The 26,684-nt window shown below is 35.7% G+C and overlaps 1 protein-coding gene across 2 annotated transcripts; it reads right to left on the reverse strand.

Moving 5' to 3' along the window:
- Positions 1-550: 550 nt before the first annotated feature.
- LOC129270922 (AP-1 complex subunit mu-1) lies at positions 551-20,192 on the reverse strand. 2 transcript variants are annotated; one of them, XM_054908259.2, is made up of 10 exons: positions 19,946-20,192; positions 16,207-16,363; positions 15,281-15,348; positions 11,179-11,309; positions 10,206-10,350; positions 8,898-9,024; positions 7,150-7,292; positions 6,349-6,579; positions 5,362-5,487; positions 551-4,647 (listed from the first exon to the last, which is right to left on the reverse strand). In XM_054908259.2, exons 1-10 carry the CDS (start codon positions 19,985-19,987, stop codon positions 4,549-4,551), a joined length of 1,269 nt encoding a protein of 422 aa, XP_054764234.1. In that variant the 5' UTR covers positions 19,988-20,192; the 3' UTR covers positions 551-4,548. The 2 variants fall into 2 exon arrangements, with proteins under 2 accessions (XP_054764234.1, XP_054764235.1); XM_054908260.2 differs by having other exon boundaries at positions 7,150-7,289; positions 19,946-20,170.
- Between the last annotated feature and the right edge of the window lie 6,492 nt (positions 20,193-26,684).

A 26,684-nucleotide genomic window follows, 5' to 3' on the forward strand; every position in this document is an offset into this window, starting at 1 on the left:
AAAATAAAGCAAACTTGGAAAACTGATAATACAGTGGGAGTCTGAAAAAACTTAACACTTCAAGAATCATTAAGTCAATGACAAAACATGGCCAAACTTGCAACTATCACATATCCTGAAGGAATATCTTCTCCAGAATAATTTGATACCATTTTTATGTGGTATATGTTTACGCTTAGATGATTAGGAGTTAGTATTTGTTGTGATATACAATTTGATTTGTGCCAAAGGCAATGAATGAATCCAGATGTCCATGAATTCATAATCCTCTAATAGTTGCAGTCAATATGGTAAAATTAATTGCATTTCTTTCTCATAAGTTAACATGATAATCGTTTATTTCAATAAACACATTTTAGTATTCAATTTCATTCCAATAATTTAATTTAAAAGAGATTTTCTAATGAAATGTAGAACTACATGTACTCAAGGAATTCTCAAACAATTGAATTGGCGATTTTCGAAGAGTTTAATTTTTTTTACTCGTACTGTATATGAACGGTGGACACCACTAAAGCATCAAAAGCAATCATTTGACAAAACAATGACATTTCTTTAATAGTACATTTATTTGATTTTATCTACATAATCTCATGTTTGACATCATTGTCAAAATTCACCATTCTCATTAATAGAGAGATTGCGAACAAAGACAGATTCTACTGGAAAATTTTGACAAAATAAATTTTCACATATTGGATTATTTCAAACAAACTAGTCGTGTATGAAAGTAAAATTAAATACATATAATTTTCCATCACTCATTTTCTATTACAAATTGAATGATGGTTAAGTAATTGAAATATATATTATTTAGAAAACGAATACAAGAAATTTAGGAATAGGGTATAAACAAAAAGAAAATTCTTGATGAAAAATATGAGAAACAACATGTACTACACATTTGTTGATCATCTTCAGACAGTGCATGGGGAATGCTGTTGTGCTAAACCAATCCATGGGTATTTTTCATACATATTTTTTGTTTATTAAGTAATAAAAATAGAATAATTATGGATGTATTCTACAAGAATTATCAATTAATCCGTTAGGCTGGGGTCTATGCAAAATGTGTGTGGTAGCATCATCAACAAGTCTCCAATCTGTGAGTAGCATCATGGATAAAACAAGCAATCTGAATTTGCCAACATAAACATTTTCTACGACATCACAATGAACATTTATTTGATGACTATACAGACAGCGAGGCAGTGCGTAATAAATTATTGCCCTGAATTCTACTCTTTATTTCATCAAGAACTGTTTCACAATCCATGGCCCCATCACATACGAGGAATGAAGAGATACAATCAATATATAGAATCAATTGTATCAGGGTTTTCTTAATGTACATGTAGTTATTTGCCAGGGTTAAAGCTACAACTGACTGCACCATAAATGGTTAAAGCCACAGGGCCCAGGAATTAATGAAGAAAAGAAAAATTCCCTTGCAATCAAGATTACAACTGCAGATTATAGCCACATCTAAATGTAACATTGAATATCTATTGGTCATTTAGGATTTTGAATTATTTTGAAGTATTATTATTTATGATAGGGCTCGCTGGGAGAACAGTTTTCGGAACTGAAGTGGCTACCCGGGGGAAACATGCCATTATTATTATTATCATTATTATTTTCTATCAATTATTGAGGGTATATTTGATAGGTACATTGTAGATAATCACAGAGAAATGCAAGAGAATATTTAAAGGAGAGACAAAAAGTTAAATACATTGAAATAAAACACTTCTGATTTCTTAAAGAATTGTACTGCATGATAGTTTAAAAGCCGCTATAATATAATTGAGATACTCAAGGCTGTGCTGGAAAAGCGGAAACTACATTGTGCATGGAGAACATCATCATGATAGTACTTGTTGTCTAAAAGCAAGTTTCAATCAATATGCTTAAAGCCATACCACATGTAATAAATAATCAAGTTCAAAGGAAAGTTTAGTTTCAATTAGGGTGGAATGAATTCAATGAAACATTCACAATGTACTTATAAAGTCCTACATTATCATTATAATATTTTCATTGTAGAAATGTCATTTTCAATACTTTATTTGGCATCATTAAAATCAATCATCAGAATGGAGACCAGCATAGATAGTTTCCCTAATAAATTGATCCCCGTAGTGTTATATCATAATCATATCCACCGGTGTAGAAAAACAATAAGTGAACATTAAGAGTGACTTTCATATACACATCACATGTACAAACGAAGTATCGGCTTCGATTTTAAAACAGGGATGACTTAATTTCCAACACGAAACCACACAAAGACCCCCAAATAGCCTTTACAAGACAGGAACAAAGAAACATGTATTTAAGACTATGCATTTGTAATTCTAGACCAAGATTGAAAACAGAACCTAGACTGATATCGAGTACTTTAGGTTCAAATTATTTAAAACGATAGATCTCTGGCTCCAACATCAACTTGCTACATTTTTATGTAAAACAAAATTGAAGTTCCCAAGCCCTAGAATCCCTAGATAACGACGTCGTGTTCTGAGACATAGTTAAGCGTGAATATTTTACAGTGCATAATCACGCAAAGAGATCGAAAAGAGTAATTTTTTCTTTGTGATTCCTTAATTTTTGGTCACTGCTTTTAATACCAAGTTGACTAATATTGGAAAGAATGATAGAAATGTAATTTTTTTTAAAGATTGAAGTGCTCATAATAGGATCGCATTCAGTATTCAACACAAGGAACCTTAACAATAATCTAAGCATCTTACCCCACCTTGTGTTTTTTTTTCTTCATTTCTAATCCCAAAATTTAAGCATGGACAAAAAATAAGGGGATCAAAAAGCCACTATGAATTCCTGCACACAGCACGGAAAGGATAGAACGTCTGCTAAGGTGTAAATGTTACACGATGTATGCCATGGACCTAATTTTGAACTGTTAAATCTTAAACTCTGTTTTGGAGCCAGTAACACAAAGCTTAGCAATGATCGTAGAACAAAATTTCACAATTGATTGCATTGGCTACAATGTACAATCAATCATAAAAATCAAGCGTAAGATCAATCGTTATGCTTTGTTTCGGAGTCCTAATGTGATTGAAGTATGGACAGCCAAATACAACATAAATTTCAAACTGTTGCGATCAAATTCATCAATACATTCGGTGCTCAAATCTTTCATAACAATCTGTGAATAACTAAAATAGTTTACTTCACCATTGAAGCATATAGAAGTAACACAGTGAAAATAACAAAAGTACAAAGTTACCAGAGCTTTTTAATATTTTTGGCATCCCATAATCTAAGTATAGATTTAGACCAAGGCCTAATACTAATTTAACCAGACTTCAGAAATACGGACCCACATGTTCATATTATATTATTTCTATAATTGCAAATTTACATCCTCGAAATGATTCATGAGAAAATTTAAAGACCATATCACTTTACCATTCCTAATCCTCAAGCCACATTTCCTTGCTTTATATTGATTAACTGTTTAAAAGGTGTTCCAGACTGATAATGATTGTATCTAAATAGAGAAAAATTCACTTGGCAGAACACTGAAGATTTCATCAAAATCTGAAAACAAATAGCAAGGTTATTTGATTTTAAAGTTAAGCAATATTTTGAGAAAACAGACGACATGCCATCATGCATATGCAATAGGTTGACTGAGGATGCCCAAACAGTCCCCTCTTTATATCTTTCGTATGTTATTACACAAAATCATAATCAATTCATATTTTCATACATGTGTCTATGATATGTTCCCCTTGTAACAAAAATTAAAATCGGTAGTCAGTCCAATTGTTTCCATTCTTAGAGGAAAAAATTCAAACAAATTTCATTTCAAATAATAAAATACAAAAAAATAAGGGGGGACATGGCATCACCAGCTTGCTCATTGCATATTCATGAAGACATGCATAGAACTGTTTCACCAAAATAATGCATGACTTTGATATGTTATAGCTCTATTATCCCTTAATCTATTTTGATGAAAGTTTCAGTGTTTTGTTTGTGTGATTTTACTTTATCTCTTCAAATCATAACATTTTCAGCCTAGAATACCCCTTTAAAGGGGAAGGGTATTTTGTACCTATGGCAGAAAACTCTGAGGAAATCTGAGACACTATGTGTAATCATCGACTGAAAGCACAGATGAAGATTATGTCCAGTTGATTTCCAACAGAATACAGAAGACCTTAAAATTATAATTCATCAACTGAGATTGCACACGGAATACAATGCACATTGAAGTGGAGCAAGAGTCGAACAATTTCTGTGAATCTGACTATGCACAATGCCAAATGTATATTGGGTGGATTGTATGTTTTTATTTCATGCAGATATACCTGCATTGATGCTCTATAATGTATGAAGAAATGAAAGGGTCATTGACTCGAGGATGCAGTTCGTACAAGGTGGCAAAAAGACTCCTTCGTATCAGTGTAACAAACCTGTTGATCCATAATCTGGAAAACATAACGCCTGCTCTTATAGGCTGGTAATGACTCCACGAAAGGATGAGTGGATGAGAGGAGTGTTTTGATTGGACAGTTACTGCACTCTGACTTGGTAATCTCCATTCTGAGTGATGTATCTAACCCAAGGTAAGGCTTGATAGCCACTCTTCTCAATAATTTTCAAATATCGAACCTGAAAAATAGAAAGAAAGTGACAACAACAAAAAAAGATTTAAGATTCCCTTGTATAAGAGATGCTATAGGACATATCCAAAATATGACTTTGAATTGATAAAACAGTAGTGGTAATGGCAAATGAAAGTTGTATCATGTTTGCATGCATAAAAAGATGTGTGCAAAATTGTGTGACATCCCTTCCACGTATTCTGGCAAATTTAGTGTTTTTGTCTGACAGAAATGCAATATAACTTACCAGTATACTATAGTCAGTTCTTTTATAGCGCATAACATATCCCTATCCACTTATGTGAAACAATAGAATCAAGTACAAACTAAAAAATGAAATTGGGAAGAAGTTGAAGAATGTTGGGCACTGAGATCATTACATGTTAAATAAATACTTTTTTAGAGATGTCTTGAACTTATCTAGGTCTCTACGCCTTAAAGCACAGAATTAAACTCCACCCCATTAATAACACAAGAGGTCCTCGCCCTGAATATTACTGGATATAAAAGGATGTATATCTAAGATAGCCTACCTGAATGCCTGATGTTGTGAAGTAAGGGATCTCAAACTTGACTGGTTGGAAGTGATCCATCCATAACATTTTAATACATTTATCTTTCATAGCATACATGTACGTAATCAACCCCAATGATAATACACAAGTTCTTGTCCTGAATATGGCTAAATATCAAAGGGTGTATATAATCTGAGACAGCTTACCTGAATGCCTGATGTTGTGAAGTAAGGGATCTCAAACTTGACACTGATAGGAGGTCTCCCCTCGGCCTCTTCTGCTGCTACGCTAGGCAGATTGAAGTGAGCTCGCATCAGAAATTCCTTGCCTCCCTGTCATGGGGAAGAGAACATGATATCACTTGTAGTGTTGGTGTTAGGTTGGTGATGGTGAATGGGGAAATTATACAGAGATTTTCAACACCAGCTGCCCGGAGGGGCCACTTTCATTGACGAGTGGATACCATGCGCGACCATGGGGTCTCGAAAAGCACCTAAACACATATTTTCAATATTCTGAAAATGCACCCCTTTACAAGTATTGGCGTGTGAAACCCTACCGTTAACAAGTATTGGAAACAAAGCGATACTCTTGGCAAGTATTCCCTGAATTGACCCACTAAACAAGTACAATTGTTATGTCACGGACGTCGGTACCTACATCATTGGGTACCACCTCCACATCTCGCGCAAATCGTACTCTAAACACGTCTAGTGTTGACTCTTGGGGCAAACAGTACATCCTTTATAAAACATTTTAGTCTTAATTTTTTTACACCCTCGCAAATTTGACCCTAAACACGTAGCTATCCTAGCGAAAATAGATACCCTGTTTTCATTATTTTAGTGTTTTTGACACCCTTATTACGTTACGTACGTAACGTGCCCAATCTTGAAAAAGACATCCTTTCTACATGTTTTTTTGGTCGCACATGGTATCCACTCGTCAATGTAAGTGCCCCCCCCCCCCGGGACTAACTGTAATGCTGGGTTCAGCAGACAACATACAGCACTCAACATGAACTGCTGGAAATTCGTCATATTTCCGAGGTCGAGCCTGGTTTCAAGGAAGGTGTTGTGGCCAGTGTTGGTGTTGTCAAAGCACCAACACTAGATTTCAACACCGCACTTGATATAATCAATTATGGAATGCCATTGAGGTATACAATCGATATTTGCAAGCGATATACTTACTGGGAAAGACTTGATATGCCATACCACCGCATTCTTCTCAGGCACGTACTTGGCAAAGCCTACGGTCGTCTTGAACTTGGGCGAGTCTGCGTCGCTTGGAACGGGAATGATAACGTCTACATTGTTTGCTGTTGATCTTCGTTTGAACTGGCTCTTTGCTTTGATCATGTACTCCACTCGGGAATGAGAATGACGCTCAATAACAGACTCGATCCAGATGAGCGGTTTAACCTGAAGTCAAGGAGGGTGATTGGTTTCAGATATGGTTCAGGGGGCGTTTCATAAAGAGTGACTATGGTAAGTATGCCATTATGTCAACTACCATGGTAACGGTGCTAAGCAGCCAATGAAAATCAAGGTTTCCACTGCATTTACAATAATGGCAGAGTTACAATAGTTTTATCTCTCTACGAAACAGTCCCCAGATATGGGCATTGTCATTGTTACTGGCATCAACATTATACGTGATCTTTAATCATTATCATCATAAACATCATCTTTGTCACCATTCCTTGATAATCATCATCACCACAACCATCATCAACATCATCATCATCATCACCACCACCATCTTCATCATCATCATCACTATCATCATCTTCACCACCATCAATATCAACATCATCATCACCATCATCATCATCATCACTATCATCATCATCATTCCCACCACCATCATAATTATCACCATCACCCACTGTCACCATAATCATCACCACTATCATCATAATCCATGCTAATCATCACACCAACTCTTATCATCATCATCACCACCATCAATCAAAAATCCACAGGACTCACATGGGTATTGAGTCTGTACGACATGAGTTCAAACTCCCCATCGGGCGGTATGAAAGAGATGGTACGGTCGTTCTCAAACCGAGAGAGACGCACGCACTGGTGGAATTTGACGTCTTCCAGCTCGACTGACTTGCTCTTTCCTCCTTGTGGTCAAGAGAATTGGAGGATTGGTCAAAGGCGTGAGAAGAATGAACGAACGTACAAACGGACGTTGAGAGTAAGAGGAGACAGAACAAAGAGGAGAGGATGGGAGACAAACAAAGACAGAGAGCTGTAGTCATAAGAGATCATTAACCACAAAGATACAGCTAGAAAAACATACAACATAATCAACATTCTATGCTGTTGAATACATCTTACCCAATTGTCTTATTACTAATGATAGTCTCAATGATTGCTAATGATTGCTTCATTTTTTTGACGTTCAGTTGTCTCATCTTTATGAATAATAAATAGATTAGACCAGAAGTTCTAGATACACCCCTGAAATAATCCAAACAATGCCCCCCCACCCGCCCTCCTCCCCCTAAAAAGTCTACAGGGGCTGAACCTTTGCATACACATCCCTATATGTTCAATGCTCTTTCTTTCATATTATGAAATTAATACAAACAGATTTTGGACGCAAAGCACGCCCATTTGTTACTTGTGCAAGTGAATGGAAATAAGAAAGATGAAGAGGTGAAAAACAAAAAAAGTTTACATGTATTCACAAAACCTTACAACTCAACGTACATGAGGAACCATGCAATAAATGAACAGAAAAACACCAAAATGGTTTAAACGACTGTGATTTTAAAAACAATGACATAAAACAAAAATGTCATCAACAGAAATGGGGTAAAAAAGCTATGGCAATAAAAACAAGCAAATGATTATGACAAATTAATATTTTTATACAAAATCAACTTATTCTCAAACATAAAAAGTTACCTAATAATAAAGAAAAACAAATTATTGCTCTGATAAGCAGGCTAACAATAAAAATGATAAGCCTGAATTTTAACAACTCAAATTAATATGTTTTTCTTGCGTTCTTCTTTTGGGGGGAGGAGGTGTCGCTAAGCTGTATCTGATATGTTTTTTATTCAAAACCACCTTTGTGGCTTCAGCCTTAACATTGAAACCTTGAAACTGACAAGTTTTTGTACCCGCACCCAACCCCTGTGACAAGATGTCAGGCGATGAAATTTCTACCACTCAAAATAGTCCCTGATGATAACTACTAGGCCTGGCATTAAAACTCAAACAATCAAAGCATTTGATCAGTTTACCAACAATTGGAAACCGAATACGACTTTTCGCACCAATCAAATGTCCGCCAGATGTTGATTACAGATTTGAGACATTCGATTATCAAAAGTACATCTTTGATATTGGACAACAAAGTGCAAGACAAAAAAATGAAATTTATGCTACAATTTAAAGAATTCCAAACATTGTAACTCTTTCAAGACATGACAATGACGGCTGCTCTGTGCATCATTCAGCTGTATTGACGCATGTCATGGGTGCTGTACTCGGACAGTCGACCGAGTCAGCTTGCTCATTTAACATGTCCTCTGGTAGGTTATGTAAATAGGGAAACTTTTTTGTGATTTCTGATAATCCAGGAATCCTAATTTGTTCAAACTATTTGACTGTTTACCCTGGCGAACAATCAAATGGCGAAGAGGGCATAAAGATACCCCTGTTGACATTACTGAGTACATGTACAACATTGATTTGTGGCCCTCTTGTGTACTTACTGCCAGTGTTTTCAAAGAGCACTTTATCGTTGAGTCCAAGTCTGAGTTCTGGCATTCCTGATAAAAACACTCTCATCTTGATAGATCCTATGATTTCGCTTCTCAGCACATTACCATTAACATTCACCTGAAAAGATAAGGAAAGAAAAAAACAACTATTGCAAAATTGATTTAATGAAGATTGACAAGTCTATATCAAAACTTGGGAGATGAAATTTATAAAATGGTGATTATTTTTTGTTCTAATTAGTCTGCTTGAATAATTTAGGGTTTAATTTAGTTGTACATGGTCTGTAACAATTTCCATTGAAAAAAACAATGAAAAACAAAAGATGAAAAAACAAGAAAAAAAAAAAGTGATTTCTAGACTTTCTATCAAAGAAACCTTGTACTTGTATACTTTATACAAAATGCAAAAATAAACAGATCTCTTTATTTTTGAAGAATGAATAAAAACATCTAACCACAAAAAAGAATCATTGTATATATAGGCCTACTATATTAGACAATCTAGGCCTTGTCAGAGGAAACATGTACAGGTTAGGACACTTTGCCCAGACTCATCATCAAATGATTCTTTCATCTGAAAGCCTGTCTTTAAATGGTTTAATAAATGTGAATTATGATGGACAATCATCTAACATTCTAATTTTACAAAAATATGGTGGCCATTACTTTAGATTTCATGTTCACACGACACATGCTTTATGACATACTCATTTCATCTGACGATGAATTGAAAATGAATCTTTTTTAAGATTTACCAAACCTGAACACATGCTTCATAAGCTTTCCTTCTCAAATGAACAACACGTTCCATCAGCATTTGTTTATTTTTACAATTTGAACTCATGTTCTACTATTGCTAAAGATGAGAAATTCTGTTGATTTCACCATCCTTTCAATAAAAACATGGTGGCCAGTATTCTGAAGACAGGTTTAACTTTGACCATGGTCTAACTCTGTGCTAAAATTATGGGGAGTCAAAAATTCAAAAATTCTTTTCATATTGTATATTTCTTATGTTTATTATTTTGATTTCATATTGACGAAAAATACCTCGATATACTTCGGTTATCACCCCCAGATAATTTGAGTTTCATTTGAGTTAATAAATTGGATGTGTACTGTTAGGGATTTGTGCCCCAATTGGCTCTCCATAGTTAAACAACTTTAAACCAGGGTTTAATTTAAACCCGACTTCAGAATACAGGCCAGTAGCACTATTAAAAAGAAATTACATTCTTTTGTCTTTACATCATTTTTCATATTAAAGCAATATTCATGAAGAAAGGTATAGAAGCTTACCAGTAAATTGACAGATTCAATGACATCTAAAAAGACTTCATTCTTGCGGTATTTGATGTTATCACTCCTCCATGAGACGGCATTGGTGATTGCTGGGGGCGGTTTGGGGGCTATTTCTAGTTTCTGACCTTCCTGAGTGATATATCTGTCAAAATAATTCAAATTTCATATGAGAGTTAGAATCAATGAGGTGGTTAGGACAAACAACAATGGCAATGATGTGTTTTGAATACTACTTGTACATACAGTATAAATAGCAGTACAAGGGTATTTTGATGGGGGGAGGGTGATATGTGTTTTTTTTCTACATACATAGGTAAAGTGCAAGGGTATTTATTTTGATGGGGGGGAGGCATGGATCCAAAGTCGGACTAACAGGGTGCAAATTTTTCTGGTCTGATATAGGGTCATCGTCTATTTTATGGTATGCACAATAAAAGCATCTATGGGGTGCACCATTAAATTTTGTGAAGTGTGCCTACACCTTCAATCACCCTCCTCCTGCCCTGGATCCTGCTATGGTGGGGGGGGGGGGGGCGATGGAAGTATGTTGGACTCCTCCATGTACATAGAAAAGGGTGGCACAAGGATATTTAAATGGGGGGGGGGGGGGAAGCAAGATACCATACAGGCAAAAATTACATTAAAAAGAAATTGTATTATTACACCACTACGGACATTCTTTTCATACTCGTAAAATTCTTGTTTATTTTGCCCTTTGCTTATTAATACCCCAAAAGGGATAGTAACAGGTTAGCCTGTAACAGTTGCAAACATGTATGCAATACTGATGTGCATTTGAAACCAGCGCCCTGTAACACGAAGGTTAGTGATTAATCGTAAATGAAATGGCCTATCCAGATCTTTGTTGCATGGGCATTTTGCTCGGTAGACTGACTAGGAACCAATAAGAGCTATTCTGTCAAATTTGTGATTAATCGCAAAGTTTTGTGTTACGGGGCCCAGGACTTACTCTTGGAGTATTTTACTGTCTGTCGTCTGAGGGTAGCCAAAATCAATAAGTTCATCCAGTAACTCGTAGATGATGACAAAGTTATCTCTGATACTCTCCTCTTCCATCTCTTTGAAATATTCGTTGAAAACCTGCACGAGATAGAAAAGCAAATTTTTTTATGGCTACTTCATGTACAAATTTATACTGAGGCCTAAATAAATGTCATGTTGCCATGGAATGATTTCTTCATGTAGTCTTAGGGATATTTATGTATTTTTTCAGAATAAAACATTGCATTCGTATATTTTGGGTCTGCAAAAAGAAAGAAATAAATAAGGCAAACAATTTTTTAGGCCTTTATATGTACATGTACATGTTTTATAGACAAGGTTTACAAACGATAAGACACATTAGATTTGTTTCACTCTTCAATCTCTATGGATGATTCTAAGATTGTATACAGTGGGTGACTCACAATAAAAATGAAAGTACCGGACAATGTTTCAGTCGAAGCATAGTGACAAATTTGGATAAAAAGTTTGGATAAGAAGAGTAGATGATCCATGTTCAAAATGATTGTTTTCAATTTATGTGAATAAGAATCTCCAGTAATAAGAGTATACATAGACAACTTAGTGTAGGTCGCATTTCATAAGTTGGGTATGCAAAAAAGGGTGGCGTATGAACAAATTTCCACGCAGTGCTGGGGATAAATTGTAGCTACATCACAGCCCCATGGCCAAATGGCCAAAGGTCTCATTTTGAAGCTATAACTGTAGGCTAAATATATGTACTATAAATTAGATCAATACAATATCAGCAACAAAAACTATAGCACATTAAGTTGAAGTCACAGGGGTGGCGGAGCCGGTGGATGCGGGAAATGAAAAAATGTTAAAATGTGATGTTTAACTCACGAATTTTGTTCATTTAAAGCATTTGTTATAAATGTCATTACTTAAACATAATAATGTTCAATTATTGTCAAAAACAAACTTTTGGAACTAAACTCCTCAAAAAAAGTTTGGAAATCTAACTTTGATCGATAATCCTTCCTCGATTATAGTGAATATCAATGTGTAATTAATATCAATGAATTGAGCACCTAATTCTCTTTAAAATGATACCCTACATGATATGATTATGGTTCACATGGAGGTGCAGTGCCTTGAAATATGGGGCAAGGTCAAAATTCAACAGTTTCAAAATGACACAATATTGAAAGTCACTGTTCTTTTTTCTGTGGTGATGAGTGAGTTTCTCAGCGGTTTCGTTTGACTTTGATCGATAATTCCTCATCGGTTTTAGTAAACATCAATGTTTGATTAATACCAATGAATGGATCATTTAATTTTCTTTTAAATGATACCCTACAATTCATCACATGATATGATTATCGTTCACATGGTGGTGCAGTGCCTTGAAATGTAGGGCAAGGTCAAATTTCAGAAGTTGCAAAATGGCACAATATTGAAAGTCACTGTTCTTTTTTCAGTGGTTTCTTTTGTTTTCAACATTAACATGGAATCAAACACACCTCTGCACAAGCAAACACATAAAAAAAAAACATGCATGGGTATTTCAAACCACGACTCAAACCATGTTATCTCACAGAACCATCACTACAGAAGCAGGGGCTTGATTTGAATGGATTTTCATCTCTATTGACACAGACAAAAGAATCATGTTCTGTATTGACCCTTAATGACTATTTCTGCTCGTTTTGCAGCTTTTCAATTCAGACCTTATCCAACACTTTTGAATCCTGCTCTTTTCATGATGGCATGATCATAACAAGCATGGTATCATTTTAAAGAGAATTAAATTATCTTTTGAATGATGTAAAATATGTATTGTGTAGAATTGGGAGTTGGGAGAAATTAATGGCCAAACACAGATTTCCAAACTTTATTTGAGGGGTTTATTTCAATGAACCTATACAGTTAAATTATTAATGATCTGCCTAATTAATATACTTGATTAAGTAGGAAAAAGTTGGCAAATATGTACATTCAAAAAACTTTTTTCCCCCTAATTTCTTTAATTTCAATATAGATTGGGTCTAATTTCACTTTAGAATTATTTGAAGACTCTGGGCATCACTTATTAAGATGATGTACATTCATAAAAAAAGATATAGGCATGCAGGTAAATTATGTTCAGTTAATCAACTTAAATAACAATTAGAACATGTATTATTATGCCATAATATATTCTTTTATGTCATAATATGTACATATACCTGTACATGTGTACTGACTGTCAGTCTCATATTTCTAGTCAGTTTAAATTCAAAGAACGACTAAGTTTTATTCAAATTTGAAAACTTTGAAAATATTCAAGAATTAGCTACATGTGCATGTTACATGTAGCTCCAATCTGCAACCTATCTAATTAGTGAGTTTTAGCCAAAAAATGGCAAATTATTTAATTTTTAAACTTCATTTATACTATTTTTAAGTCTTGTATCATTGCAAAAAAACTTTCTATTCATGGTGTAGTGAATTTGCAAGGCATCTAAGGGTGAGAGTCACTTTTTTGGGAAAAAATTGCAAAATTAAACATCGTTAAAATTAGATGTAATTAACATGCATGCAATAACAGATTACCATTATATTTTGTTATGGATGTAAGCATTGATGTTCAAATAATACAACTGCAAAATACTAGGGTGATCCAATGTAGCATCAAATTTTTACACTTTTTTATGAACAGAAGGTCCAATTTGAGAAAAACGCATTTGAAAATTCAAATTTACATTGACGTCAATGTATTAATTAGATATATATCAGTCATTTAAAGAAAAAATTAAGGTATTTTAGGATAAAATCCTCCATCATTATTAGAAGAATGGTAATACCTATAACATAAAAAAATAAATTTTTTGACCATTTTTACCCTGTTCGCGAAATTGGACCACCTTATGACATGCTACCTGGGGAGTGTTTCATCAACATTTTCATCCGACAAGTTGTCAGATATGACATCTCTTTCTGATGTTGATTGGCTGAGAGGTACTGTTACTATGGTAACTGTCGGATAAAATGGGACTTGTCGGATAAAACGTCCGACAAGTCCTTTCATGAAACGCCCCCCTGTTCTTCTTTTTATATATACAAAATGTGAAGTTGGATATTACAGGAAACATGATAAAGACCCAAAGTCACCAAATTCTAGGTCACTTTTGTCATATATATTTTCATCTTATACATAAAGGGATTAGGTTTTCAAACAAAAAACATTCACACACAACGTTTTATGAGTGAATATACAAGGGAAGAAAAAAAATAGGTGAAGCTCAAGTGGTATTTCTACATTAACCCTAAAAGGACGGGGGGGGGGGGGCATGATGGCCACCCCTCGACGCTTCGCGCGATATTTCCGAAACGCAAAAAGACAGCGACGCAAAATCTTATGACTTTCTTCTTTGAAGTCTTGCGCAACTTTTGAGACCAAAATCACGACATACAGGTATACCATCGCGACGTCACGTGACTTTTACGAGGCAATGTCATTCCGAAAATGGCTCATTTTTATACTTTGTGTACAAAGTCTATGGGAGATGAAATTTATAAAATGGTGATTATTTTTCGTTCTAATTGGTCTGCTTAAATAATTTAGGGTTTAATTTAGTTGTACATGGTCTGTAATAATTTCCATTGAAAAAAACAATGAAAAAGAAAAGATGAAAAAACAAGAAATACATAAGAAATTCTAAATACTAAGAAATACATAAGGAAAAAATTGGCTTTCGCAATTTTTTTGTGTGGAAACCTCTGAATTAGATTACAAAGATGACATCTGCAAAAAAAGAAGAAAATTTGAAGTGAAATAGGGTGTTAAATATGCAAATAATATTTATCATAAATAAATTTGCATATTTTATTCATAATAATAAACAATAATTATTTTCAGAATTTTTTTATACTAGCTTGTAGTTTATGTGGTAAAGAATGTGCGTGCCAAATTTTGGCACGTTCGCGCGAACGGCGGCTGAGATCAGAAGGGGGGCCATCATGCCCCCCCCCCCCAGTCCTCAATACATCTCAAATAGCCCAGACCTTTTAGGGTTAAGCAAAAACTACTTAATTTTTAAAAAGGATAAGAAAGAAAATCTTACCTCAACTATTTTGTGGAGGATGGTGAATACGAGGGCAACATTGGCATTCTTCTTGGATATCGTAACAACTGAGATTGAGAGAGGTTAAGGCCATCTAACAAAGCACTCAGAAGCACAGGGTGGTTCAAAATTTCTCCAGCAGCAGTCCTTCACGTTTATGATTTCGTGGAGCTCAATAAATCGCTCTCCTTATTTTTTCGAGGAGCTCAATTGAGCTTCTCAGAATTGCTCTCCTTGAGGAGCTCAAATCAATTCAATACAATACATGTATGACAAATCGTAGATTTTCCTTAAAATTGTAAATGCAATAGCTGTGTAGCTATTAATCTGTGGTGAAACTAGGCCTGGGTCAATACGTTTACAACAAAAAATTGCTAAAATTTCACATTTTACATCTTTAAATCCATGAAATTGTCATCCATTTTTCCATAATTCCTTGAAATTATTTTGATTAGGTTGAAAACTATCAGTAAAATGGAGAAAATTCAGCTCTCTCTTAACTCTGATTGATGTTACAATCGGTAAATATTGTAGTCCCACATGTAGACTTCCATGGTGTTGCAAACATTAACTGAAAACGATCGTTGATCGTTTGATCGTTTTACATTTGGTCAACACCATGAAAATCTACATATGGGACTACAATATTTACCGAGTTTAACATCAAATCAGAGTCAGGAAAGAGGTGAATATTCTTCATTTTTTCGGTAGTTTCCAACTAAATCAAAATAATTTCAAGGAATAATGGAAAATAGATGCCTATGTCATGAATATAAAGATGTAAAATGTGAAATTTCAGCAACTTTTTGAAGGATTTTTAAAATATTTTCAAAATTTTTTTTAGGAGTGCGATATTTTGTTCTTATGACCTAAAGTCCCTATTCTCTAGCCACCATGTGCTATCTATCATAAATCTGAAAGGATACTGTATAAGTTGTTGTGTTTGATGTACATGTAGTTGACTCCCCCGTGGATGATGATGGGTGATAACGATTCCTCATCTTCTCTGTCCATCATAAGGGTCATGAACTTGTCAATGGCAGACATGTCCACATCACCTCGGTAATTTCTGGAGATGAGGACCTACAAGGAAGACATATAGAACATTAGTTAACATTGGTGAGACAGTCTACAAAACATAAGACAAGGCTCCACATTAACTTTTTTTGGTGGTGGCCCGTTCGGGCCACCAAAACCATCAAATTTTTTTTTTTGGTGGCCCGATATTAAAGTTTGGTGGCCCGAAAAATATAAAGAAACACATTAAGAATTAATAAAACAAACTTCTGAAATATTGATTCTGCAGCCACTACCACTATACTTTCACTTTATCATAAGTTGTATGTAAACCATGTTTGCTGTTATTTTACTTTGCTAATTGGCTTGTGGTAAAATATAAATTGTTTCTATCGTTGTAAAAATGAAATGATTGAAAGAGAATAAATGAATTTTATTGTTCGCAGGTTGTGTGGACTTTTTGTTTATCTCCGTATAGACACACACTCATATTGGTAAAGTAAATAAATAGTGCATAGCAAATTCAGATAGATGTACAAAACAATGGTTTTTTCATTTCTTCCTCTTTGAATCCTAAAACCTAGATTATGCAGGCCCCAAATCCAGTTTATTTCTGTTTTCTCTTTTGCAGCATATTATAGCAGGAGAAAATCACAGAAAAATATGCTGCAAAATTAGAACAATGCATAAAAGGGGGAAACAAATAAGAAATAATTATCAAAAAGTATATTACAAAAAGAAAACAAAAATAATAAAAGAAATAAGTGAAATAAAAAAAAGAAAGAAAATGAAGAAAGAAAAAACAAAGAACAGGGAAAAAAGAAAAGAACAAATTTAGAGAGAAAAAAAAAGTGAAAGAAAAATGAATAAAACAAAATTAATATAAACATGGGGAAAAGGGGATAATTAAGAAGCCATTACAAATATTTTTTAAGAGCTGTGGCAACAGTCTATTCTGACTGGAATATAATTAAAAGCCAAGCAAATAATTTTCACTTACCTTCTAAGAATGGCACATTTCTATTTTTATATCCTTTAGTTTGTATTATTTTTTTTTCAGTAGAAACATATTTTTTAATCAGGCATATTCAATGGGAAGGGGTATAAATGGTTTAACCACTGTAAAAAAAATGAAAGAAAAAAAAAGAAGAAGGAAAACGGCAAAAGTTATATCTGGAAAAAAAGTGTGAGAAAAGTCCTTCCTATATTTGCCAAAATGTTGGAAAAATTCACATTTCATATCAATGAAATGCCTTCCCAAAGTATTTACTTTCTCAAGAGTGGTTTAAGAAGTCATTTATAAACAAGAAAGAAAGAAACTGTCTGTTTATTTTTGGCTAGAAAAGACACAGCTTCGAAAGAAACCAAGTATCAACATACATACAAATGCACACGTGGGACTGTGATGTACTTGCCTATGTGTTTTTATGTGTATTAATTCATTTGGAAATCGGTATTTTGTAGTCAAAAGAGAGGTAATAATTCCTCTTCTTAATGCTTGCAAATAATCAGGGTACACCAAATTTTCGTAATGTAGACTGTAGAATGTCATTTCATAGGTGTAAAATGTGACTTTGACTCAGATTTTCAAAGTTCTGTGGAAGATTTCTTATCAGCAACATTTTTTGTCGCAGCTCCATCTAGAGCACAACTGTATGCAGTGGCTTCATGCAAAGCTCACGCCAGCCGGCCGGCGCGGCTGGCTGGATAATAGCTACTGTATGCTATAGCTGTAGGCCTAATATGCAAACTTTGTGTGTGTGTAGATCAACAAAAAGGGCGCATGACGAACTGGGTTGCAATTTGAGCTGTAGAAAGTTGATAAATGCGTGCAAAATCGAGAGAAAAATTGCGCTACTTTGAAAATTATTGGTTGCCCGATTCGGGCCACCAAAACTGAACATTTTATCAATAATGGTTGCCCGAGGTGAATTTCTGGTGGCCCTGGGCCACCGCTAATGTCGAGCCTTGCATTAGATGATTACAAAGAAATGATGGAAGATAAATGCCAGTTGTGGTCACAATTTCAATATGAGTTTGTTCAGAATGCAATGAAATAACTACCCAAGTGTCTGTTTGCTAAATAATTTAGACACTTGTAAATACAAAGATGAGTGCCAAAGGATTCTGGAATAAAATTGTGTAATTGCCGACAATTTAGGGCAATAAGAATGGGATTCCAGCCAAACATTGGGTATGGTATTTTTACAAGCAACACTGAGCACTCCACATATATGCCTTTCTGTGTGAACGTGATCGACTGGTGCATTCATGTATGCTCAAGCTGCTACATGTATGTTAGACACAACTTTAGAAAGTCTGAAAGATAAATAATCTAATAAATTGACAGGAAAACAAATAGATAGACCTGGACACTTGGCTGCAGAAACAACTGTATGTTTTCTTGTAGATCTGGTAATAATAAGGTAATATATTTTTCAAAAAAATGATCAACAAACCTGTAGTGACAACTTAAACAATGAGTCAGATCATGCGAGTCATGCATGTTCTCTTTTGTCTTTTGCCAAGTTACAAGACGCACGTCCTCGATGTGCATCTTGTAACTTGGCGAAAGATAAAAGAGAACAAGATGGCGACGTTAACAATAACATCATGGCAAGTCTTCCCCGTCTTATCAAGATATTTTTTCGTTTTTTTTTTATGAATTCTTTGTTTAAAAAATGGAATCAATATCGTATAAATGTCGGAAATGAAGTTGTATCCCATTTACATAATTTAGGGCTAGATCTTTTAGAAAGCAGAAATCTTTGAGGCAAAAATTTCATTTTTTTTCGCGGTACACGCACATGAATGGGACGCAATCCTTGCCCTTGGCTCTGTGGAGAGTAAGCACACGTTAGTGAAAGATTTTTACTCTCTACGAGCCTCCTGGCTAGTCCTGAAGTATTGGTAGGGGATCCTAAAGCTATCTATAGGGTATATATGCACCACTCATCGCGCATGCAATTTCAATGGCAAATGCGCACTCTGTGTGTGAAACTGTCAGTGTCTCTGCAGAGTGGCGATGACGAAAGATTCCTTCTCAATTTTTCTAGAGAAAAATCCAGCAACTTTTTTTAATTTTCTATTCACTTTTAATTTCATATTTTCCTATAGGCCCCCTATAATAATATAAACATATTTCAGAACTTGAGGCACAGGAAATACTATTTCTTTGCATGATAAATCAAGTGCGTTTAGGACCCTACAATCATGTCGGGCGTTGTGGACCCAAGAAGTGAGATCCCAGCACGCGCGACCCACTAGTTAGAAATCCACTGCCAAGAGTTCGTGGTGCGAGGTTAGTATACTAATACTAACCTCGCAATACGTGTGAGTGGTCGTGCGGCGAATTCATGTGGTGTTCGGAAAAACCGCACGGCGGAATTTTCGTATTGTCATGATTGTCTAAATTGTATTGACATGATCATGATTGAGGTGCTATTTTCTTGTTGGTTAAGAATCTTTAGAATATTACAACAAATTAGTTGAAATATTAAAATTGGCATAGTTTTCATCGTTTGTAAACAGAGTCGAAACATCTACGGTTCATATTCACCCATTATTATTATCATACAAAATGTGCACGTACCGTACCGGTACGTGCCCGAGTACGGTACCGTACGGTGTTTTGTGGAGCTCACTCACCTTCCCCTTCAAATCGAGGATAAAAAGGGCGGATACAGACATGATGTCGCTCTATTCTGACCACTGTGTATTTTTATCGTTTCATGCCACACGGTACTATCTGTTCCTGCAAAATCAAGGTTCTTAATGCGTTGTCTGCCTTCAATTAACTCAATATTCCGACTGTATTCGTGACAAGATTGTGTTGTTCGGGCATTCACATCATGAAATAGTAGAGGGCGTGTTGTTTTATTGACAACCTCGTCTCCAGAAATCAGAATGCTCCTGAATTCACAGACACATCCCCCCGAAGGCGAGGGCGTTCTGACAGAGGTCTGACAAATTCAAGATTCAAGATTCTTTTATTTGTCAATGTACGCATACAAAGAAATTTGGTTTCCAATGGCTTTAACAACAAGTATACACAAATATGAAAAGTACAATATTGAACTGATTCACATGAGCAATCAATATACATGTAAATTATTGATAACTGTCTGCAATAGAAGAGACCCGGGGGGGGGCACTCAGTATATAATGCATAGTGGGTATGTGCCGCGGAGGGGACCCCCATTTTTACACTCAAATTTCCGTTCCAAGGCATAGCATTTTTGTCCTATTGAGAAAAAGAACAAAGAAAGCCGCTCCAAGGCATAGCATTTCCTTCTTATCGAGAAAAAAAGAAGAAAGAAATCCGCTCCAAAGCCTCGCATATTTTTCGTTACGCCGTTCCGGTCGCATTGATCTGCTACAATTTTGGTGAAAAGCGGCCGTAGAGCGCTTTTCGACCATCGCCTAAGTGCGAGCGCACCCGGCGGAGGCCGCGCTAGCTGCGTCATGCAAGATTGCCCGTTCCATAGGGATGCCTACGCACTCACAGATATACGGAGATCCGTTCCGAGGACCCCCGTTTTCACAAACATTTGTAGTTCCGAAGCCCGTTCCGAGGACCCTCCTTTTTACAATAAGCCCGCTCCAAGGCCCCCGTTTTTCGCCTCGCCCGCGGCACACCCCTACCACTTTTTTGGTCGAGTGCCCCCCCCGGGAGAAGAGAGCAGCAATAGACTGTCTGCAATATACATTGCAATACCAATAGACTGTCTGCAATAGAAGAAGAGCAGCAATTAATAGACATTCTACTTTGATCGATGAACAGGCTTAGTCCTACAACATCGTTGGAGTAAACTAAACTAAACTATTACTTTAATACCCCTAATCCACAATGCGTGTGGATAATGATGAAATGTATGTATGCTGCTATATCATCCCCTATACTAGCTAAGCGGAATATTATTTTCATCATTGAATTTCAAACACTGTAAAAGAAGAATTTATTAGTATACATAATATAACACTAAGACAATGGTGAAAGTAAGTCAGAGAGAGAAGGAGAGGAAAACAGGGGCATAAGATGAAGAAGAAGAAAAGATCTAAGAGAGAAGAAATAGGAGGAGGAATAAGGAGAAAGAAGGAAGAAAAAAGAAGAAAATGAGATCGTGTTACATTTGAGTTGAATAGAGGAATATGACATCATCATGACATGTTACATTAGAGTTGAATAGAGGAATATGACATCATCGTGTTACATTAGAGTTGTACATAATATAGAATTGGATAGAATTTGGAATAAAAGAGCCCGGTATATAAATTGAGTCCCGATAACGTGAAAGACTAGTGTGGGGTGGACACAGCCGTATTCCAGAACGATTAAACCTGTATTTGTTCTATCTGCTAATATGGTCCGGACCTTGGTAAGTATAGGCGTTTTTTATAAAGTGCCTGGACTGGGGACAATTCTTTGTTTGTTTGTTTGTTTTATTTTTATTTCTGCGTTCACAATACTTTATCAAAAATATTTACATTGTTTGTAAAAAAAAGGATAAACATAATACATAATTAGAAAAAAAGAAGATGATTCTATTCCTAGTACCCTTTGTGCAACTCGTCGAGTGAGATCTATTCTGGGTTTAATGGCCTAATGCGCCAGTTCGTCCAATTACCAACTCGTCTTTATCTTTTCATCTTCCATCAGTTCGTACACTATCGATCCACATGAATTGCCATTTCATCCATCATCAATTCGTCTTCTAACCACTTGGTGCAATTATGATAGCCACCGTACCATTTGGTCTTGGGGAAAGTGTAAATTGGGCGAAATGAATGAAAACCGGACGGTGAAAATGAATAGACCAACTGGTTATGATAAGAAATTGTCATAGACGAACTGGTGATTAGATGAAGTGATGACTGGACCAAATATGGTTGTTAGACGAAATGTTGCTAGACGGAAGGGCATTAGACTACATGAAGTTAAAACCCCCTTCCCCCTCTCCCCCCCCCCCCCCCCCGGCTCTCGAGGATTTGGCTTGCTAGCGGGATACCGACCATGCAGGCCGCATGAGTTCACCCTCACTAAGCAGCAGAAAAATATTGGCGAAGGGTTGAGGAAAATCCATCAAAGATTTAAAAAGTCATTGTAATTTTTTTTAATTTGAGATGTGAGTATACATGTAGCTTCCAATGTATCGTGAAGTTAAAAAAAATCAATGAAATTAATGCCAGTCTGAAAAAAAAATGATAATGGGCTTTATTGTTATATCAATAGACAAATTATTTCACATGCACCTGCTCCTGAAATGAGAAATTCTTTAGTCATCATGAACCATTAGAAATGAAAGTTATGCATATTTAAGTAAACATAATGGGGCAGCTGGTCATATATATGACGTCATAAATAAAAAATCATATAACAACTGTCTTAATCGTTAATGGATTTTCCTCAAATCCACCAATATTTAATTTTTTTCTGTGTCTTTACAACTAAATTTTCGTCAGGGTGAACTTCTTCTTTCACTCTATCGAAGGCCGACTATGCTTAACTAAAATGAACATTACATAGGTATCATGTCTATCAGCTAGGGTCGCCGCTAGGCACTTGAGGGGCAAGGTATAACCTTTATACTTTTGGGGGAGGGGTAATTGACAGTTTTTTTACTCAGCTTTATTCTTTCTTTTTTTCCTTTTTTAATTTTTTTTTCAAGTTCAAGAGGGGGGAGGGCAGTGGCCGGCCTGTCCTTTCCCTTCTGTATTTCCCCTGATGACAATAGGCTTGCATTAAAGGACAATATACAAAATAAGAAAATAAATAATAACATGGCGGATCAAGGGGGGGCATTTTTTCCCTAGGAAAATTTGAGAAGCCAAAAGGTTTTCACAAAAAATGAAGGCCAATTTTGGTCCCACGTAAATTTTGACAAGCAAGCAAAAAAAAAAAAGGGGGGGGGTCCTCACTTGTGTATGCATGAACGACATATTCCCATTGAAAATATTATGAATGGCATATTTACATTACACATATTGACTCTGACTCTCAAGGGGGGGGGGCACAGGCCGGATGGTCCCCCCCCCCCCCCCTGGATCTGCCACTGAATATCGATGATTAATGTAACCGAAAGCTGGTTACCATAAGATGCCGCGAGAAAGCATCCGATATAGCACTTTTACCAGATTTCCCTTTCGGCCTGCATCAAAATAATGTAATAATAATTCAATTTATCCTTTCTTTTGTTAAATTTCATTTTTTTTTTTGTCTTTCATTCGTCTTCGCCTTTGCCGGGTGCACACCGTTGACGAAGATGCAAACAAAAAACCTGAGTTTTTTTCGAATTATATTTGTACCTACTAAGAAGGCCTATATACTTTATAGGGATTTTGAAGAAATCCTAATCGGCGGCTGTGAATAGTGACAAACCGAACGCTGAATATAGATTTAAGAACTCGAAATTCAAATATTTAAAGATTTAAATCTAAAATCGAACCGTACATGGTGCGGAGGGCGGGGGATTACTGTAGTTTAGGGTTGTGCAATTTGTTCCGAATGTTTTGAAATCGCAGTTGTCGAAGGTGCTATAGCGCCACCTTTCGACCAGCGCGAGAGACAGAGAAAGGATTTTTTCGCAACACTTCTTCATGTTCTTGAAACTTGTCATGTGAAATTGAGCATGACCCTTTTTATAACGATGAGTAGAATGAATGAGAGACCTCTTTTTTGGCCTCGGTTCTTCATTAATATATTTCTTAAGTTTTAATCTCAATTCCCCTTTCAAAGTTTTCCCGGTTCCTCTCCTCACTTCAAATAAAAAGTTGGCTATTAGACGAAAAAGAAAAATGAAACTAAGTATAGATAAGTTTGAACAAAGTAAGAAAAGCGATAAGAAAGTTTTTCTTTGGTTTTTGTTGTTTTTTATTGTAAAAAATGGTCATCACTATACCGACGGAGACTTCAAATTGGTCGCAATGGTAAGATACGAATGACTTTACGCACGACTTGTTATCCTTTCTTGTGCAATGTGATATTCCTATGTAATTGATTTATGACCCAGTAACATGTTCCAGTCGTGCGTAAAGTCATTCGTAACTTACGAACAGCTTTATGAAACGGGCCCCGGCTCCGCGTTTACCAGCAAAAAGCTGTCCCGCAGACTTCCTACGGAGTTTACATGAACAGAAAAAGAAACATTCTCTATTCTAAGACACTCCTTCTTATATTCACCATATACACTGATAGATTCATCATGTATTGAAGGGCACGTCCACCCCCAACAAAACATTGATTTGAATAAAAAGGATAAAAATCCAACAAGCATACCATTGTAAGTTTCATCAAAAGTGGATGTTAAATATTATGACATTCTAAAGTTTCGCTTAATTTCACAAAACAGGTATTATTCACATCGTGGTCAGTATATATATGAGGGGACTGACGACATCAGTCACTCACTATTTCTTCAATGCATTTTATATAATAATAAAAATGAAAATAAAAATGATAATAATAATCAGTTTTTATATAGCACATAACACATGATAATTATGTTTCAAAACGCTTCAGAAAATAAAGGAAAGGAAAAAATGTGTTGATGGGTTCACTTTGTTGAGTTGATGTACAATAATTATTTTAGGAAATACAAAATATTTTCATTTCCTCCTCATTGCCATGTGAAACAAAGTTTTGTCCCTCCCTGAACAAAGGGAATTATACCATTGATTCAACATTCTGTGGTTTAAACCAAAAGGGTTCCTTATTGTCAAATCTGTACAAATTGGAATATTGTATATAATAAAGAAATAAACACACAAAAAGAATCAGTGAGTGACTCACAGACTCTCTTATTTACATGTCATTGAGTTGTGCATACAACCGTTTTGTGAAAAAAGCGAAACTTTTAAAACTGTCATATATTTCTACATCCGATTTGATGATTCTTTCAACGTTATGTTTGTTCTGAATTTTACTCTATTGATTCAAAACACTTTGGCCCGTATTCTGAAGTCGGGTTAACTTAAACTCCGGTTTAAAGTCGTGGTTTAAGTATGGATAGCCAAATGTAACATAAATCATTAACAGTAGAGATATAATATTTCACCCCGTTTGGCTCTCAAATCATTGATAATTGTGTAGGAAGTATGAATAGATGATTGTCTTCACCATCGATGAATCAGGAAAGAGCACAGTAAACATAAGAAATATACAACTTAATAAAAATGTTGACACTTTTGGCTTCCCATAATTTTAGCACAGAGTGAGACCATGGTCTAATTAAAAACTGACTTCAGAATATGGGCCTTTATTTTCTGTCTGAGATGAATTTGACCTTTACGTAAGAACACACCAAGAGAGGTAATATTTGGTCCCCCCCCCCCCCGATTAAACACAAATTTCGGATCAGCAGAGTCTTCGCGGTTCCTCTCAGTGGCTGATCAGGAAGCCTTTTGAAAAAAAAAAGACAATAAAGGACAGTATAGAAACGAAAACATTTGGGGTCCGATGGGGAGCCAAAATTGTGAAGACAGTGACCCTTTTTCTTGTTAGAAATTTTGAAAAAATCTTCTTTTTTACCCCCATAAGGGTAAATCCCCACTTGTTCCTCTTGTATATTTCACAATGGGACCTACTGATTTCACATACCGGAGATGGTGGCTAAGTGGTTGAGCGCCCGCCCCATGAACGGAAAGTCGTGAGTTCGAGATCCCTGGCTGAGTCAGACTTTTTGAAAAATGGGACCTTTTGCCTTTCTGTCCGCCGCTCGACTTTTCAGAATAGAGAAGGGTAATAATAACATGTTATGCAGGACCCGCTTGGTCGAAGTGGCTACCCTGGGTAAATCAGTTATTATTGTTAATAAGCGATTTACAAAGAAATAAAAAGCTAGGAACTACATGGATGATTGATTTTGAATTCAACAAATTTATTCAGTGAAATATTGAACAAGACAGAGAGGTAGAGAGAAAGGAAAATTAAAAATCTGCAAATTCAAAATATGGCAAGTTACATCATGTTACATATTGAGATAGGAAAATTCATGGACAAGCAAATGTCCATCTTGTCAATTAACATTATATTCCATTTGACGTAGTTATCAATTTTCTCAATTTTCAATCATTACAAGACACTCTGAGGTGACGAATCAATTTTCGGTCTTTCATTTTGTAGTTGACACGCCCCTTGACACGCCAACCAGTGACCAGTAATTATAAACAAACATTTCCAATCAAACATTAGTCTGTCTATTTACAATTCGATAAAAATCAACCACAAAATGCTTACATAGGAAATGCATCAAAGAGAGATATTCAAAACCAATTGACTGCGTTTTTCTTACCCCCAAAGATTCAGGGCACCGGGAACGACTTTTTGACTGGGGGTGCTGACATGGGCTAAAGTCTCTCCTCAAAGGTGGGGGGACACAATTGAGTTTTC

Source organism: Lytechinus pictus, chromosome 11 (assembly GCF_037042905.1).
Source record: "Lytechinus pictus isolate F3 Inbred chromosome 11, Lp3.0, whole genome shotgun sequence".
Classification (NCBI taxonomy): Eukaryota; Metazoa; Echinodermata; class Echinoidea; order Temnopleuroida; family Toxopneustidae; genus Lytechinus; species Lytechinus pictus.

Excerpts from the sequence above, each read along its gene's own strand:
- LOC129270922 (XM_054908259.2), bottom strand. The coding sequence starts at position 19,987 with ATGTCTGTATCCGCCCTTTTTATCCTCGATTTGAAGGGGAAG. Across the intron at positions 9,025-10,205 it reads TTGAATCTGTCAATTTACTG|GTGAATGTTAATGGTAATGT; the intron begins GTAAGCTTCTAT and ends TTATCTTTTCAG. Across the intron at positions 5,488-6,348 it reads GGCATATCAAGTCTTTCCCA|GGAGGCAAGGAATTTCTGAT; the intron begins GTAAGTATATCG and ends TCCCCATGACAG.